The sequence below is a fragment of the Ruditapes philippinarum genome, unplaced genomic scaffold (genome assembly GCF_026571515.1).
Source record: "Ruditapes philippinarum isolate M1 unplaced genomic scaffold, ASM2657151v2 ctg4614_1_1_1_1, whole genome shotgun sequence".
NCBI lineage: Eukaryota > Metazoa > Mollusca > Bivalvia > Venerida > Veneridae > Ruditapes > Ruditapes philippinarum.
This window is the reverse complement of record NW_026865287.1, coordinates 21,080-33,992: the sequence shown is the minus strand read 5'-3', so window position 1 is coordinate 33,992 and position 12,913 is coordinate 21,080. Positions and strand designations below refer to the sequence as shown.

The window sequence follows — 12,913 nt, the reverse complement described above, 5'->3', positions numbered from 1 at the left end:
AACTATTATCACCTGGTGTTATATCTGCTAATTACATGTACAGCGAGTGTATACATTAGTCTGATCTCTATCGCGTGAAAATGATTGAAAGCGTTATCACTGATTGGCTAAGCGCTTCACTGGTAGATGTGCATAGGACCGCCCACCTATAGACTGATACACGCTGACGTATTTGTGGTTGTAAACAATCGGTAATGTTTATGCATCGTAAGTGTACGCAGAATCCTTGCTCTGAAATATTTGCGTCCAGCTTAATAAACATGCGTACCAGGACGCTGAAATAAGCGTCACCAAGAACCCTGATTCATCATGTTTTTTTCTTGATTGCTTTGAAATAATACTTGCGCTTCACATACTTTTGACTTATAGCCTCATTTCAGTAAAGCATGATAATTGCCGGGATATTCCAATAACAGATCAATAACATCTTTTCTGCTTAAGAATAATCATCAAGGTGTTTTAATAGAAGCGTACATGAAATACCTAACATGCCTAATGACTAGTGATGGAAATCGGATGAAATTTGTCCCAATCGATAATCGGTTCAGTCGGATGGGACATAATCGATAACTTTCGAATAAAGTCGCGTTAAAAAATAATAGGGAAGTAACATTTCTTACCAAGGCACTTGATTATATTTAATAACATGAACTTCATTTAGCACTTTTCAACACAGTTTTAACCTTATATAGTCATAATTTTACGAAATAGATTTTATTTTTCAATGGATATCAAATAATACCATTTTCATCACATTATATTTCTTTTGTTTTACATCACTTATTGATCCTGTTCAACTCCAAATTGTCTCTGAGTGATTTTTTGCGATCCGCGAGGTGTTCCTAAAGGAAAATTACCGTCAGAATTAAATTCCCTTTGATAATTAAAACATTTTTGACGACGTCGCGGAACAAACTTTTGTGAATCGATTATTGTCGTTTTACATAACAGTAAGTGATAATCGGCGACTTGCGACAATCGGAACATAAGTACTAATGACACCCTAAAATGAAAAATGTAAAATAAAAATGAACATATCATTTTCTCTGACTTCCCAGTTTTTAGAAGGCTCTATCTACTTTCATATTATTTTATATACTAACATGTATACATTTAATGTTTTCTTAAAATCATTGAAAGATTTATTACTATGTATATAACAGTATATACAAAAATAAAACATCCATATTATTCTTATACTCTACTTTTAATTGGAATATGTGCCTAGCTTTTACTCAAAACAGTTTTTTTTTGCTTTTTAATGTTGAAAATAATTTATACTAAAAAGGGATATTTTATGAATTTATCAAAGAAAGAGAGAACATTCCCAACCGTTTCTGTTTAATGTATATGCAATTTCTAGCACACTACTTGTATTTATATATGTAATATTTCAAATAAATGTAAAGTATTTCTAACTTTCAATGTTACATTCAAATGTGAGAAAAATCTTAAACACAATAATCAACAACAAATATGTAGAAAATCTTCAAAATAATAACTAATAACAAAATAAACCTATCACAGATAAAAAAGAATCACAGTATGATATAAATAATATCAAAGTACAGTATATATAATTATATTACAGACATTTTAAATCAACAACTATGGCAATACATATTAATTTATCACAATTATTAGGCCTCAGATATTTTGGCATGTGCATTTGGACTGGAAATACCCAGGTGCTTAGTAGCAAGTTCCCTTTTATAATTTTATACAGCCAGCAAATGTTCAAAAAATGTTAACATCTGTTCTAAAGTATTTGCTGTGTTGCCTTAGTCATCAATGTTTCTCTGATGTGCTGAGGTACTGCAGTGTCTTATTGGTAAAAATAGACCCTACCGGCAAATATGATAAACTAAACTTAAGTGGTGGCATGGCTGAGTGTTTATCACGTCTGACTTAGTAATCTAATGATCACTAGTGGCATAGGTTCAAACCCCATCAGGGGCAAGTCGTTGTTTCCTTGAGCAAGAAACTTTACACTCATTGCTCAGTACTGGTTTGTTCCAGGAACAGATTCTGTGTGTCTATAAGCTTATAGCTTCCTACACAATCGAAACTAAATATGATAAACTGCCAGAAAACTGCTAAAAAAAATTTAGCAGTACTGACCTTTTAATAGGTGTCTTTTCACTTGAAAAAACAAAAGGAGCCGATTCCATAAAGTTATATAGGGAAATTTTTTTAGCAGTACTGACCTTTAAACAGGTGTCTTTTCACTTGAAAAAACAAAAGTAGCCGATTCCATGGATGTGTCAGTATAGTAGACTATCTGTTTGCAAGTGTACACATGCACTCTATTTTGTTTCTGAATAAAGTACAAATACCATGAAAGTCTTTTTACAGCCAGTTTTGATCACAGTTAAATTAAAAAAAAAATTGAACTAAATTTAATTCACTGAATATGAATTAAAATTAATTAAAAAATCACTAATTCAGTGATAGAGTGTGTGCATCATTTTCTTTCTATGTTGGGTAATAAAACAACAACAGTGAATTGTTTCATTGAACAGTTCTGGTCAAGAGCAGAACCACCTTTGTGTTTTCTGCATTTAAAAAATCTGCATGTAAATAATAATAATCTTACAACAACAAAAAAATAGCACTGGTCAGTAATTCATATGAAGTTTATTTCTTTATTTCAATGACATGATAAACAGTGTTAATGTTGTTATGAGGTCTACTACAGGTATGCAGCCCCTTCAGTACAGAGGCTATAATGCAACTGATAAAGAAATGTAGGCTGAATGATATTTCTGTAAGATATGCAAAGTATATTTCCCTCCCAATTAAGGAATTGATCATTTGCTGATGTTTTTTAGCTCGACTATTTGATAAGAATAAGTAGAGCTATTGTAGTCACCCGAGCGTCGGCGTCGGCGTAACCACTTATGTTAAAGTTTTTGTAATAGTTCAAATATTTTCAAAGTCCATTGACATATGGCATTGAAACTTTGCACACTTGTTTGCCATCATGACCCCAACCTATAGACAGGAGGAGGTAACTCTATCAAGCATTTTGACAGAATTATGCCCCTTTTTCGACTTAAAATTTACGTTAAAGTTTTTGTAATAGTTCAAATATTTTCAAAGTCCATTGACATATGGCTTTGAAACTTTGCACACTTGTTCACCATCATGACCCAAACCAGTAGACAGTAGGAGGTAACTGTATCAAGCATTTTGACAGAATTATGCCCCTTTTTCGACTTAGAATTTACGTTAAAGTTTTTGTAATAGTTCAAATATTTTCAAAGTCCATTGACATATGGCTTTGAAACTTTATACTCTTCTTTTAGAGCATAATAGGACTCTCTCCAAGGCCTATAACTATAATATGGATTTAAAGAAAAAATTTGCCTTTTTCTCTACTGAAAAAAAAATTACCTTTTAGTTAAAGGTTTTTTTTACTATCAAGCACTAAGAATAGTCGAGCGTTGCTGTCCTACCGGCAGCTCTTGTTCTCTGTTTCTTGTTCTTGCATTGTCAGTTCATAGTACTTAGTTCAAACATGTTCTTAAATTAGTTGAACTTTTTGTGGAGAAACAGTGGTATAAAGGTAGAGCCTCTGACTACATATCCAGAAGTCAGAGGTTTGAATCTCACCAGTGTGAAATAATTCAAAGAGGGACTCCAGTCTTCCTCCACCAGTAAAGCTGGAAAGTTGAAGTATGATCAACACTGTTGCTGTGACGTAAAAACCCAATAACAACAACATATTACATTATTACTTAATATTTATGTAACATTTGACCTATAAGTACATGTGTGTAATTATCCCCCGCCGATGGAATCGGGAGGGGGATATAGTTTTGGCGTTGTCCGTCCGTCCATCCGTCCGTCCGAATTTCGTTTCCGGAGTAGTTCTCTGCAACTACTGGCTGGAATTCAACGAAACTTTATGGGAATCATCAGTATCAAGAGGAGATGCGCATATCGTGGGTTTTTTCCGGTCCGGCCCTTTAACTCAGAGTTATGGCCCTTGATTAGTTATGTAGTATGCATATAGAGTAAAAATGGTTTCCGGGGTGGTTCTCTGCAACTACTGGCTGGAATTCAACGAAACTTTATGGGAATCATCAATATCAAGAGGAGATACGCATATCGTCGGCTTGTTCCGGTCAGACCCTTTTACTCAGAGTTATGGCCCATGATTAGTTATGCAGTATGCATATGGAGAAAAAATCGTTTCCGCACTACTTCTCTGCAACTACTGGCTGGAATTCAACGAAACTTTATGGGAACCTTCAATACCAAGAGGAGATGCGCATATCGTCGGCTTGTTCCGGTCAGACACTTTAACTCAGAGTTATGGCCCTTGATTAGTTATGCAGTATGCATATGGAGTAAAAATCGTTTCCGCGCTACTTCTCTGCAACTACTGGCTTTAATTCAACGAAACTTTATGGGAACCTTCAATACCAAGAGGAGATGCGCATATCGTCAGCTTGTTCCGGTCAGACACTTTAACTCAGAGTTGTGGCCCTTGAATAGTTATGCAGTATCCATATAGAAAAATATTTGTTCCTGGCTACTTCTGTGCTACTACTGGCTGGAATTCAATGAAACTTTATGGGATACTAAGAGGAAATGTGCATATAGTTGCCTTGTTCCGGTCAGATACTTATAACTCAGATTTATGGCCCTTGATTAGTTATGTAGTATGCATACATCTCATTGGCATTTCCAGATTTTACTATTTAACACAAAGTTATGGCTCTGTTATTGCCCTGAATATTTATCAAGTTCAAAGAATATTACTGTTTATGCCATGATTAATATATAAATAAAGCCTTATGTCTTCAGTTGTTGTGTTAATAATAACCAGTACTCGGCGGGGGATATAAATTCAACGAATTTGCTTGTTATGCCACAGTAGTGGACATATTTCTAGTTTCATCTGAGATATAAATATAAGAATATAGTTATAATGAATTGGAAATGAAGCGATTTAAAGGTTAAGAGTGCATTAGTAGTGTTTTTGTACTGTCACATTATTTTGCCTGATTGATAGAAAATTTTTAGGAAGACAGTGATCCTGTGCTTAACAAGTTCATATTGATATACAAATATATGGGAACATTTATTAACCATATTAAGGAGAAAACTGAATTAGGATTAAGGAAATATTTTAATCAATTCAGATGCACATTTGCAACATAGAATCTTATATATCGTATTGAAAGAAAAGCTGATACTTGCTTCTTGTATTACAAGTATAGACTTCTATAGAAAATGATACAAAAAGTTGATATTTCAGACATATTAATTATTGAGTTGTATGACATAGGTAATTGAATGCCAAAGTCGTAAATACCTTTAAATGAGCTGTTGAAATGTTATGAATGGACCAGGGTATGCTCCACTGATCTTAGTCAATTAAGATACGCTAGTGGAAATAAACCTGTTTAACTTGCAAAGTATGATTTGAACACACAGGGTTAATAATTATTTTATTTATTTTATAGGAAAATTGACAACTTGCTTTAAAAGTTAAAAGATGTAAATTATGAAAATATTTCTTTGTAACATAAATATATGGCATTTCTTTATTTTTTATTGTCAAAGCTTTTACATTATATATTATATACCTTTACATAATACTTCTGTTTTTGTTTGATTTTGTCAGAGTATAAGAGATAACTATTTCAGATATAAATTGTGCCCAGCCAAAGGTTCATTAGTCAGTAAAAATAGTGGTATATAAAAGAAGGGTCCGGAAGTCGGTATTATAGTTGTTGGGCTATTAATGTTATAACTGTCAGTTGTCAACTTCAAAACAGTATCAATTTATGCCAAATAGATTTACCTGCATTCTGGGAAATAAATTCATTTCCAACCTATTAATTTATGCTTTTAAAGAACAATTGAACATTGTCATTAAAAATTATGCTTCAGAAATGCTCCTAGTTTCATTTCTCTAAATACCTTGTTACAGTTTTCAATGTAATACACTTTTGTCATTTACATGACTGTACTTGAACTCATGATCTTTTGCAACTGTAGCTCATGCAGTCAAAAAATATACTTCACATCAAGTTTTTTCTTCCCTTTTCAATGCAAAAATACCATGTCTGTTTTTTCCGCAAATTCAAGGGATTGCATAGTGTCCCCTACCTGTGATGAAAATAGAATTGCTGCAGTAAAAAAAGGTTGACAGCACTGAGCAGTCAATCTTAGATATTGCTGTAGTTTCAAGATAGGTCACTTCTACATTAAATGTGTAAATACACTTTTGCTCTGTATTTACTGTGAATATATTTCCATATAGAGAATGGTTTAACAATGTTGTAAATTGATGCTGTGAGTCCTGTGATATTGGAAGTCTATGCATCTCTTAGCTCCAGCAGGTGAGGTGATTTTGACCCCTGGTGTTGCTTTGAAATTCGTAACCCCTAAGGTTTAAGCCAAAATCATCTTTCCTGTTTCAGCCCCATTATGATCTTTTCTGTGTTGGTGCACTTAAAACCCAACAGACAAACAAAACTGTGACATTAAGGCGTGATAGTAATGTTGGGAGGTTGAGGTTGAATTACCAGTACTGTAGTTATAATTAAATGGCTAATGATACTGTTTGACTGTTGATAAGTAATGTGACTTGTTTATGCTGGTCTGGGTACTTTAGTTTGACGTTTATGTTACGAAATATTATGTCAAATGCAAATCTTGATATTTCATATATTAGTACCATACTTCAATACCATTGTAAATTCATCAATTTTTTTATCATTATTAATTTCTCTTTCAGGTTGAGGTACAAAAATATCAAATTTATCACAAAATTTTGTCAAAAATTCTCTCATTTTTGAATGAATTATGATTTTAATTATATGGAGTAGAAATTCATAGGGAAATAGACTGCATCTTTATGACAAACTGTTGTATTTGATCTAAGTATTTATTGATTTATTAGTTCACAAACTTTGCTCCATGTCTGTATAGATATGGAATGGATTTTATTTCCCTTTACAGAAGATTCTGCAATTGACATAGTGTTTTGTTGCCAAGTTTGATATTTTTGTACATTTTTCATTGTTATAGCTGTTGATTGAATATAAAATATTAACATGTGTATTTCTTTTTTGCTATATGCTTCAATGTTATTTTAATATATGAATTAATATAACAGTGTAGCTATAAGTAAACAAAGCTCTGTTTTGTTAAAAATAATTTATGATACTAATTCATGGTCACACTTGACTCTAGTACAGTCATGTATTGTCACAGTTTTTATGCCTCAACAAGGCAATTCCCAAATTTAATTAAAGGACAATAAATTATTGAAAATCTATTTTTTTAAGTGTTTTTTTTTTTTTTCTTTCGATTTTGCCAAAAATATAAGTTTAAGTGGAGAGATTAGAATATATCAACCCTGGTTCAGAGTCAAAAAACAAATTAGATGAACATTGTTGATACATGTCATTAAAGAGACAACTACTGAAGTATGGGTCTTGTCAAATTAGTTTACACAGAGCCCTGACAGTGTTTGAACCCTTATGGCTAAGGATCCTTGGATCTCTTGTCTAATGCATTAACCATTATTGTAGGAAACATTTATGGCAAGAGCTTTCGTTATTATATACAGTGTAAATACATAGGTTTGAAGTAAAAATATCATCCCGAGGAAAGTACTGTATTGGCCTATGGAAAATTAACATTACTTAAAATTTTAAAATAGTGAATAAATGTCAAAGGAATAAACAAAATTTTTTGATTTTTTACAGATTAAGATATTATTGTCCTATCCATTTGATTAAGCTTAAATAATAAAGTCTGTAGATTAAGGGGGGATTTGGTATAGCATAAAGTCATACTAGGTCAACACAGCCCTAATACATTGTTACATGTACTTATAAATTTTGTATTAAAAAATTATTTATGACATTTCTTAATCTGGAGATTTCATGATTATCTTTAATATAACTTGTTTATAGATTTATTTTATGTTGGAATTCATATCAAAATTTTAAATGTTTTTTTACTGTTACACTGTTTTGAGAAAAGAAGCAGGGACTTTTAATTTACCTTCTATTCTGAAGAGGCTGGATGGATAATAAGTTATGATAAATCAAGAAATTGGAATAAGGAAAATGAAAAAGAAAAAAAATGGATTTTAGAGATGGAAATATGACTTTGGTTTCATAGTGTGTTTGTAACATTTTGTGTGATGGATACAATTAAGTTTGTTCTTATTTCAGTTATTCAAATGTATATATCTAGGGTTTGAATGCAAAACTGCAATAACTTTTATGAAATAAAAAACGACTTATAACAGTTTTGCAGTCAACCCTCGATATTGTTGTGAATCTTAATTGATATTGGATATTAAGGTTTGTTCGAGGTGCTAGTGTAATTTTTTTTATATGAACCACTCAGAACCTGTCATTTGTAACACCAGCTTCATGAATAGCATAGGCTTTGACTTTTAGATCATTAAAATCCTTGTAAAGCCTCGGCTTTGCGCTAACAATTAAATGGTCAAATCCCCTTAAATGCCCCTGTCTTAAAGGGTTAAGGACATACTTTATAGGACATCACAGTTTTGAATTATCAGAATAGCAGGTCAACACTTAACAAATATAATGTCAAAGAATTTGTGGTAAGGATACATTCTTAACCTAGGCTATGTTTTTGAAAAAAAAAAAAGATTTTAAAGCTTACCAAAGCATGAAAAGTTCAAAGGCAAGCTATTAGGAACAGTCAGTGTCTGTCAATATTCTTTGTAAGAATATATTTGAAAGAAAAAGAATCCCGAAAGAAATTCCAAAAATGGCAAAATTGAAAATTTTGCCGACTCATTTTAATCGAGCATGTACTTGAAAGTGCAAGCAACTGTCCTCATAAATGTTTTCTTAAATGATGTCTTACAAATTAACACATTGGTCATCATTGCATGCATGTATCTCAATAGTGGAAAGCAATCTGTCTGCTTTCCAAGAGCAAAATTTCAATTTCTTTTAACTATTTTGTGTATTTTTAGAGAGATTTTGAAGTTTTAGTACAACAGAATATTTTCTGATTCCTGTGTGCACACACCTGAGAAACCACAATAATGAATGAGTCTTCACAAACTTGATCATAATGTTTCTTGAAATAAGTATATTCTAACATTGTCTTCTTAAGCTTATAAATCGATAGAGTAAAAATAGAGGGCACCAGCCGAGGTCAAATTAATAGAAAATCCTCATAAACCCACTACAGCAACAGATCTTTTAATTGAATCATTATCTAAAGAAAAATTTACTTTTCTTTCCAACATTGATTTATGCTTACATTCTGTGATAAAAGGAAGTAACAGTTTCCACGTAGGTGAGCGATAAAATGTCCAACATTGCTCTCTTGTTTTCTTGTATTTATCAAAAGTTTAAAGAATATTAAGGTTAATGAAATGGCAGTCAATTTGGAATTTTTCACTTCATAATTGGGGGCACATTTGGGACTTTGGGCGGACTAAGAATTTGGGTGGGGGTGTGCATAGTGGTTTTTAGGATTATTTAAATTGTGAGAGGTAGCTTCTACTTACACAATGTCCTGTATATTATATAGAATCCTCATCAAATCCGTACTGGGTGTTCTTCTGAATTTAGATATTGTAATTGTTTTAGGTTTTAATGTTTTAATAGTTGCTATAGAAATCATATGGTAGATTAGAGAATACCTGTTAACTAAAAGATTTAACACCAGGAAAAGCATGTTTGACGTTAAGTTTTTTTTTTCATTATTATAGATTATAGTGTTTTCAAGTTTGTTTTAGCTACGCGCGTCTAAACTGTAAGCAAAACTATAAAACTCTTGAAATATATAAACATAGCTGTCAATGTTTTTTTTTATTTTTGTGTGCTTAAAAGATATCTTATGTATATAAGCATGAGTTTTTTTATTGTGGGCTTTTTATTGGGATTAATCTTTGAAGGGCTTTCTGACTTTTTCTTTTAATTTTCTATTCAAACAATTTTTCGGGTAAACTGTCATTTAATATTCCCAGTGTTTATTCAGTTAAATTAAGTACTGTATCAAACTTTCTATTTCAATTTGTGTCGTAAAATCAATTATGGTATAGAACGTTACAAGTACTTGATATCTTTTAAGCTTGAAATGTTGGCGATTTACTGTCATTTACACATGGTTTTATTTATTGCAAAGGATTATATTGCAGAAATAATTAAAGTAATATTAATTTAAGTAGCTGCGAAAAAAAAAAAAAATTGAAACATTTGCATGTACTGCTAAGTGGACATATTTATGTATCACAGTTTGACCTGTGTAACTGTTATTTACTTTAAGATGAAACAAGATGACCTAACACTTTAATCAAGTTATTGTAATAAACAGGAAAATAGGCTGGAATATAAAAATGAAAACTTAAATATAAAATACCATACGTTATTAAAGTGATATGTTTGGAACAATGTTGGAGCGCATGCGAAGTAATCATGACTTTAAGGTAGATTTTATTATTTCTGTATTGCATTATATTTTTCCAAACTGATAATTTAAAAAAAAAAAAACATCAGTAATTAAGGTACCGGTAGAACCCACTTAATAATGCATATCCTTCACATTCAAGAACATTAAAATAGGATAGAATTACTGTCAAAGCACTTTGAAATGGAGGTGCATTGGTTAAAACCCAATCAGTAGTGTCATCTTTTTTCTTTCTCTTGTTTTCTTTTAATATTTCTTATGTATCTCTCCGATCCTTCTTAGAAAGAAAAAAATTTAATCACATATATACATGTACTAGTAATTGTTAAAGTGTTTATTGGCTAAAGAAAGTGTTTAAATACATTGATGTACACTAATAGATTATTTAAATTGAAAAATATGTATCATAGGTCCAGTGCCATTCTTTTTACTTTTGTTATATGACAGTTATGTTTTGATAATCAAACTACAGGGGGGCTCTGTTTTTACATTGCGCCCTGACTCGCACATACTAAAAACTTGCAAAAACAAAGGCCCATTGTCACAAGAATCTATTTATTCTTGGATGTTTTTTCTCTCCTTAAATGTAGGCAAGGACATCAAATATTATCATGTACATTTTTTAGCTCGACTATTCGAAGAATATGAGAGCTATTGTAGTCGCCCCGGCGTCGGCGTCAGCGTCCGCGTCGGCGTCTGCGTTGGTTAAAGTTTTTTGTAAAGTCAAATATCTCAATTATTACTTGAGATATTCAATTGAAACTTACAATAGTTATTTATAGTAACAAGGTACATCAGCTTGACAAGTTGGATAACTCTGCCTACAATATTGACAGAATTATGCCCCTTTTTAACTTAGAAATTTTGGTTAAAGTTTTTTGTAAAGTCAAATATCTCAATTATTGCTTGAGATATTCAATTTAAACTTACAATATTTATTTATAGTAACAAGGTACATCAGATTGACAAGTTGGATAACTCTGCCTACCATATTGACAGAATTATGCCCCTTTTTAACTTAGAAATTTTAGTTAAAGTTTTTTGTAAAGTCAAATATCTCAATTATTGCTTGAGATATTCAATTGAAACTAACAATACTTATATATAGTAACAAGGTACATCAGATTGACAAGTTGGATAACTCTGCCTACAATATTGACAGAATTATGCCCCTTTTTAACTTAGAAATTTTGGTTAAAGTTTTTTGTAAAGTCAAATATCTCAATTATTGCTTGAGATATTCAATTGAAACTAACAATACTTATTTATAGTAACAATGTACATCAGATTGACAAGTTGGATAACTCTGCCTACCATATTGACAGAATTATGCCCCTTTGGAACTTCGAAATTTTGGTTAAAGTTTTTTTGTAAAGTCAAATATCTCAATTATTGCTTGAGATATTCAATTGAAATTTAAAATTCTTATTTATAATAACAATGTACATCAGTTTGCAAAATTGCATAACTCTGTCTGCAATATTTGCAGAATTATTTGCCCCTTTGAAACTTAGAAATTTTGGTTAAAGGTTAAAAATCTTCAAAGATATTTACTTGAAATTTTACACATGCACTTAGGGTCATAATTGGAGGGGCATAATTGTATGTCACTGACCAAGTTCCATAGCTCTATCTTGCATTAAGGCTGATTCATATCCCCTTTTCTACTTAGTCTCTTGGTAAATGTTTACATGCAAGTTTTACATATCTCAATAACCATTAAAGATATTTATTTAAAACTTCACATATGCATTTAGGGTCATAATTGTAGGTCACTGACAAAGATCCATAATTCTATCTTGCATTTAGGCTGATTTTTCTCCCCTTTTTCAACTTAGAAATTCATGGTAAAGTTTTGCTTGTAAGCTGTTATCTCAATAACTACTGAAGGGTTTGTGCCTTTTTTGGGACAATTTTATGCATTCATAATAATAAAGCAGTGATTTACTTGATAAAACATCTTAATAACAAGCTTTTGTACCTTTTCTGTCAAATTTATGTATTCATAGGTAATTAGTATTATTATACTCAATAAAAAACCCTTGTGACATTACCTTCCAAATAGTCAAGCCGATTCTGTATAATTAGACTCTCTCTAAGACCTATAACATGAATTTATAAAAAAAAATTAACCCTTTTGTGAACTTAAAAAATTTAACATTATAAAGGCTCTTTTAATATCAAGCACTTAGAATAGTCGAGCGTGCTGTCCTACAGACAGCTCTTGTTATGAGTCTGTAATGTCAATATTCCTTTTATGGGAGGAACAGGCAGTTAAAAAATAAAGTAAATTTAAACAAGGGCAGTGTAAACTGCTTAATTTTCTTGGTTGTACCTGCTTGTAGTGTTAATTTATTTAATTTTCAATAAAATAGCTATGTAGTTATGATCAATCATTGATTTATAGCATTGCCCTTAATATATTTAAGGCCAAATAACAGAGGTACCCAATATGCTCTGTAGAAGTGGTGGTATAACT

General features: G+C 31.5%; 1 protein-coding gene across 8 annotated transcripts in view; it reads left to right on the top strand.

The window, feature by feature from the left end:
- The window catches only part of LOC132728541 (katanin p60 ATPase-containing subunit A-like 2), a 38,252-nt gene that overhangs the window by 6,021 nt on the left and 19,318 nt on the right, over positions 1 to 12,913 (top strand). Inside the window, exon 2 of one of the 8 annotated variants that reach the window (XM_060714181.1) lies at positions 5,662 to 5,735. The exons of 6 other annotated variants lie outside the window; for them this stretch is intronic. Coding sequence is in view for 1 of the 2 variants with exons in the window: in XM_060714183.1 (XP_060570166.1) it covers positions 10,406 to 10,453 (48 nt within the window). In the remaining variant the exon portion in view is untranslated. Of the gene's footprint in view, positions 1 to 5,661; positions 5,736 to 9,282; positions 10,454 to 12,913 lie in introns of those variants that run through there. One more of the 8 variants, XM_060714183.1, reaches the window with a different exon arrangement.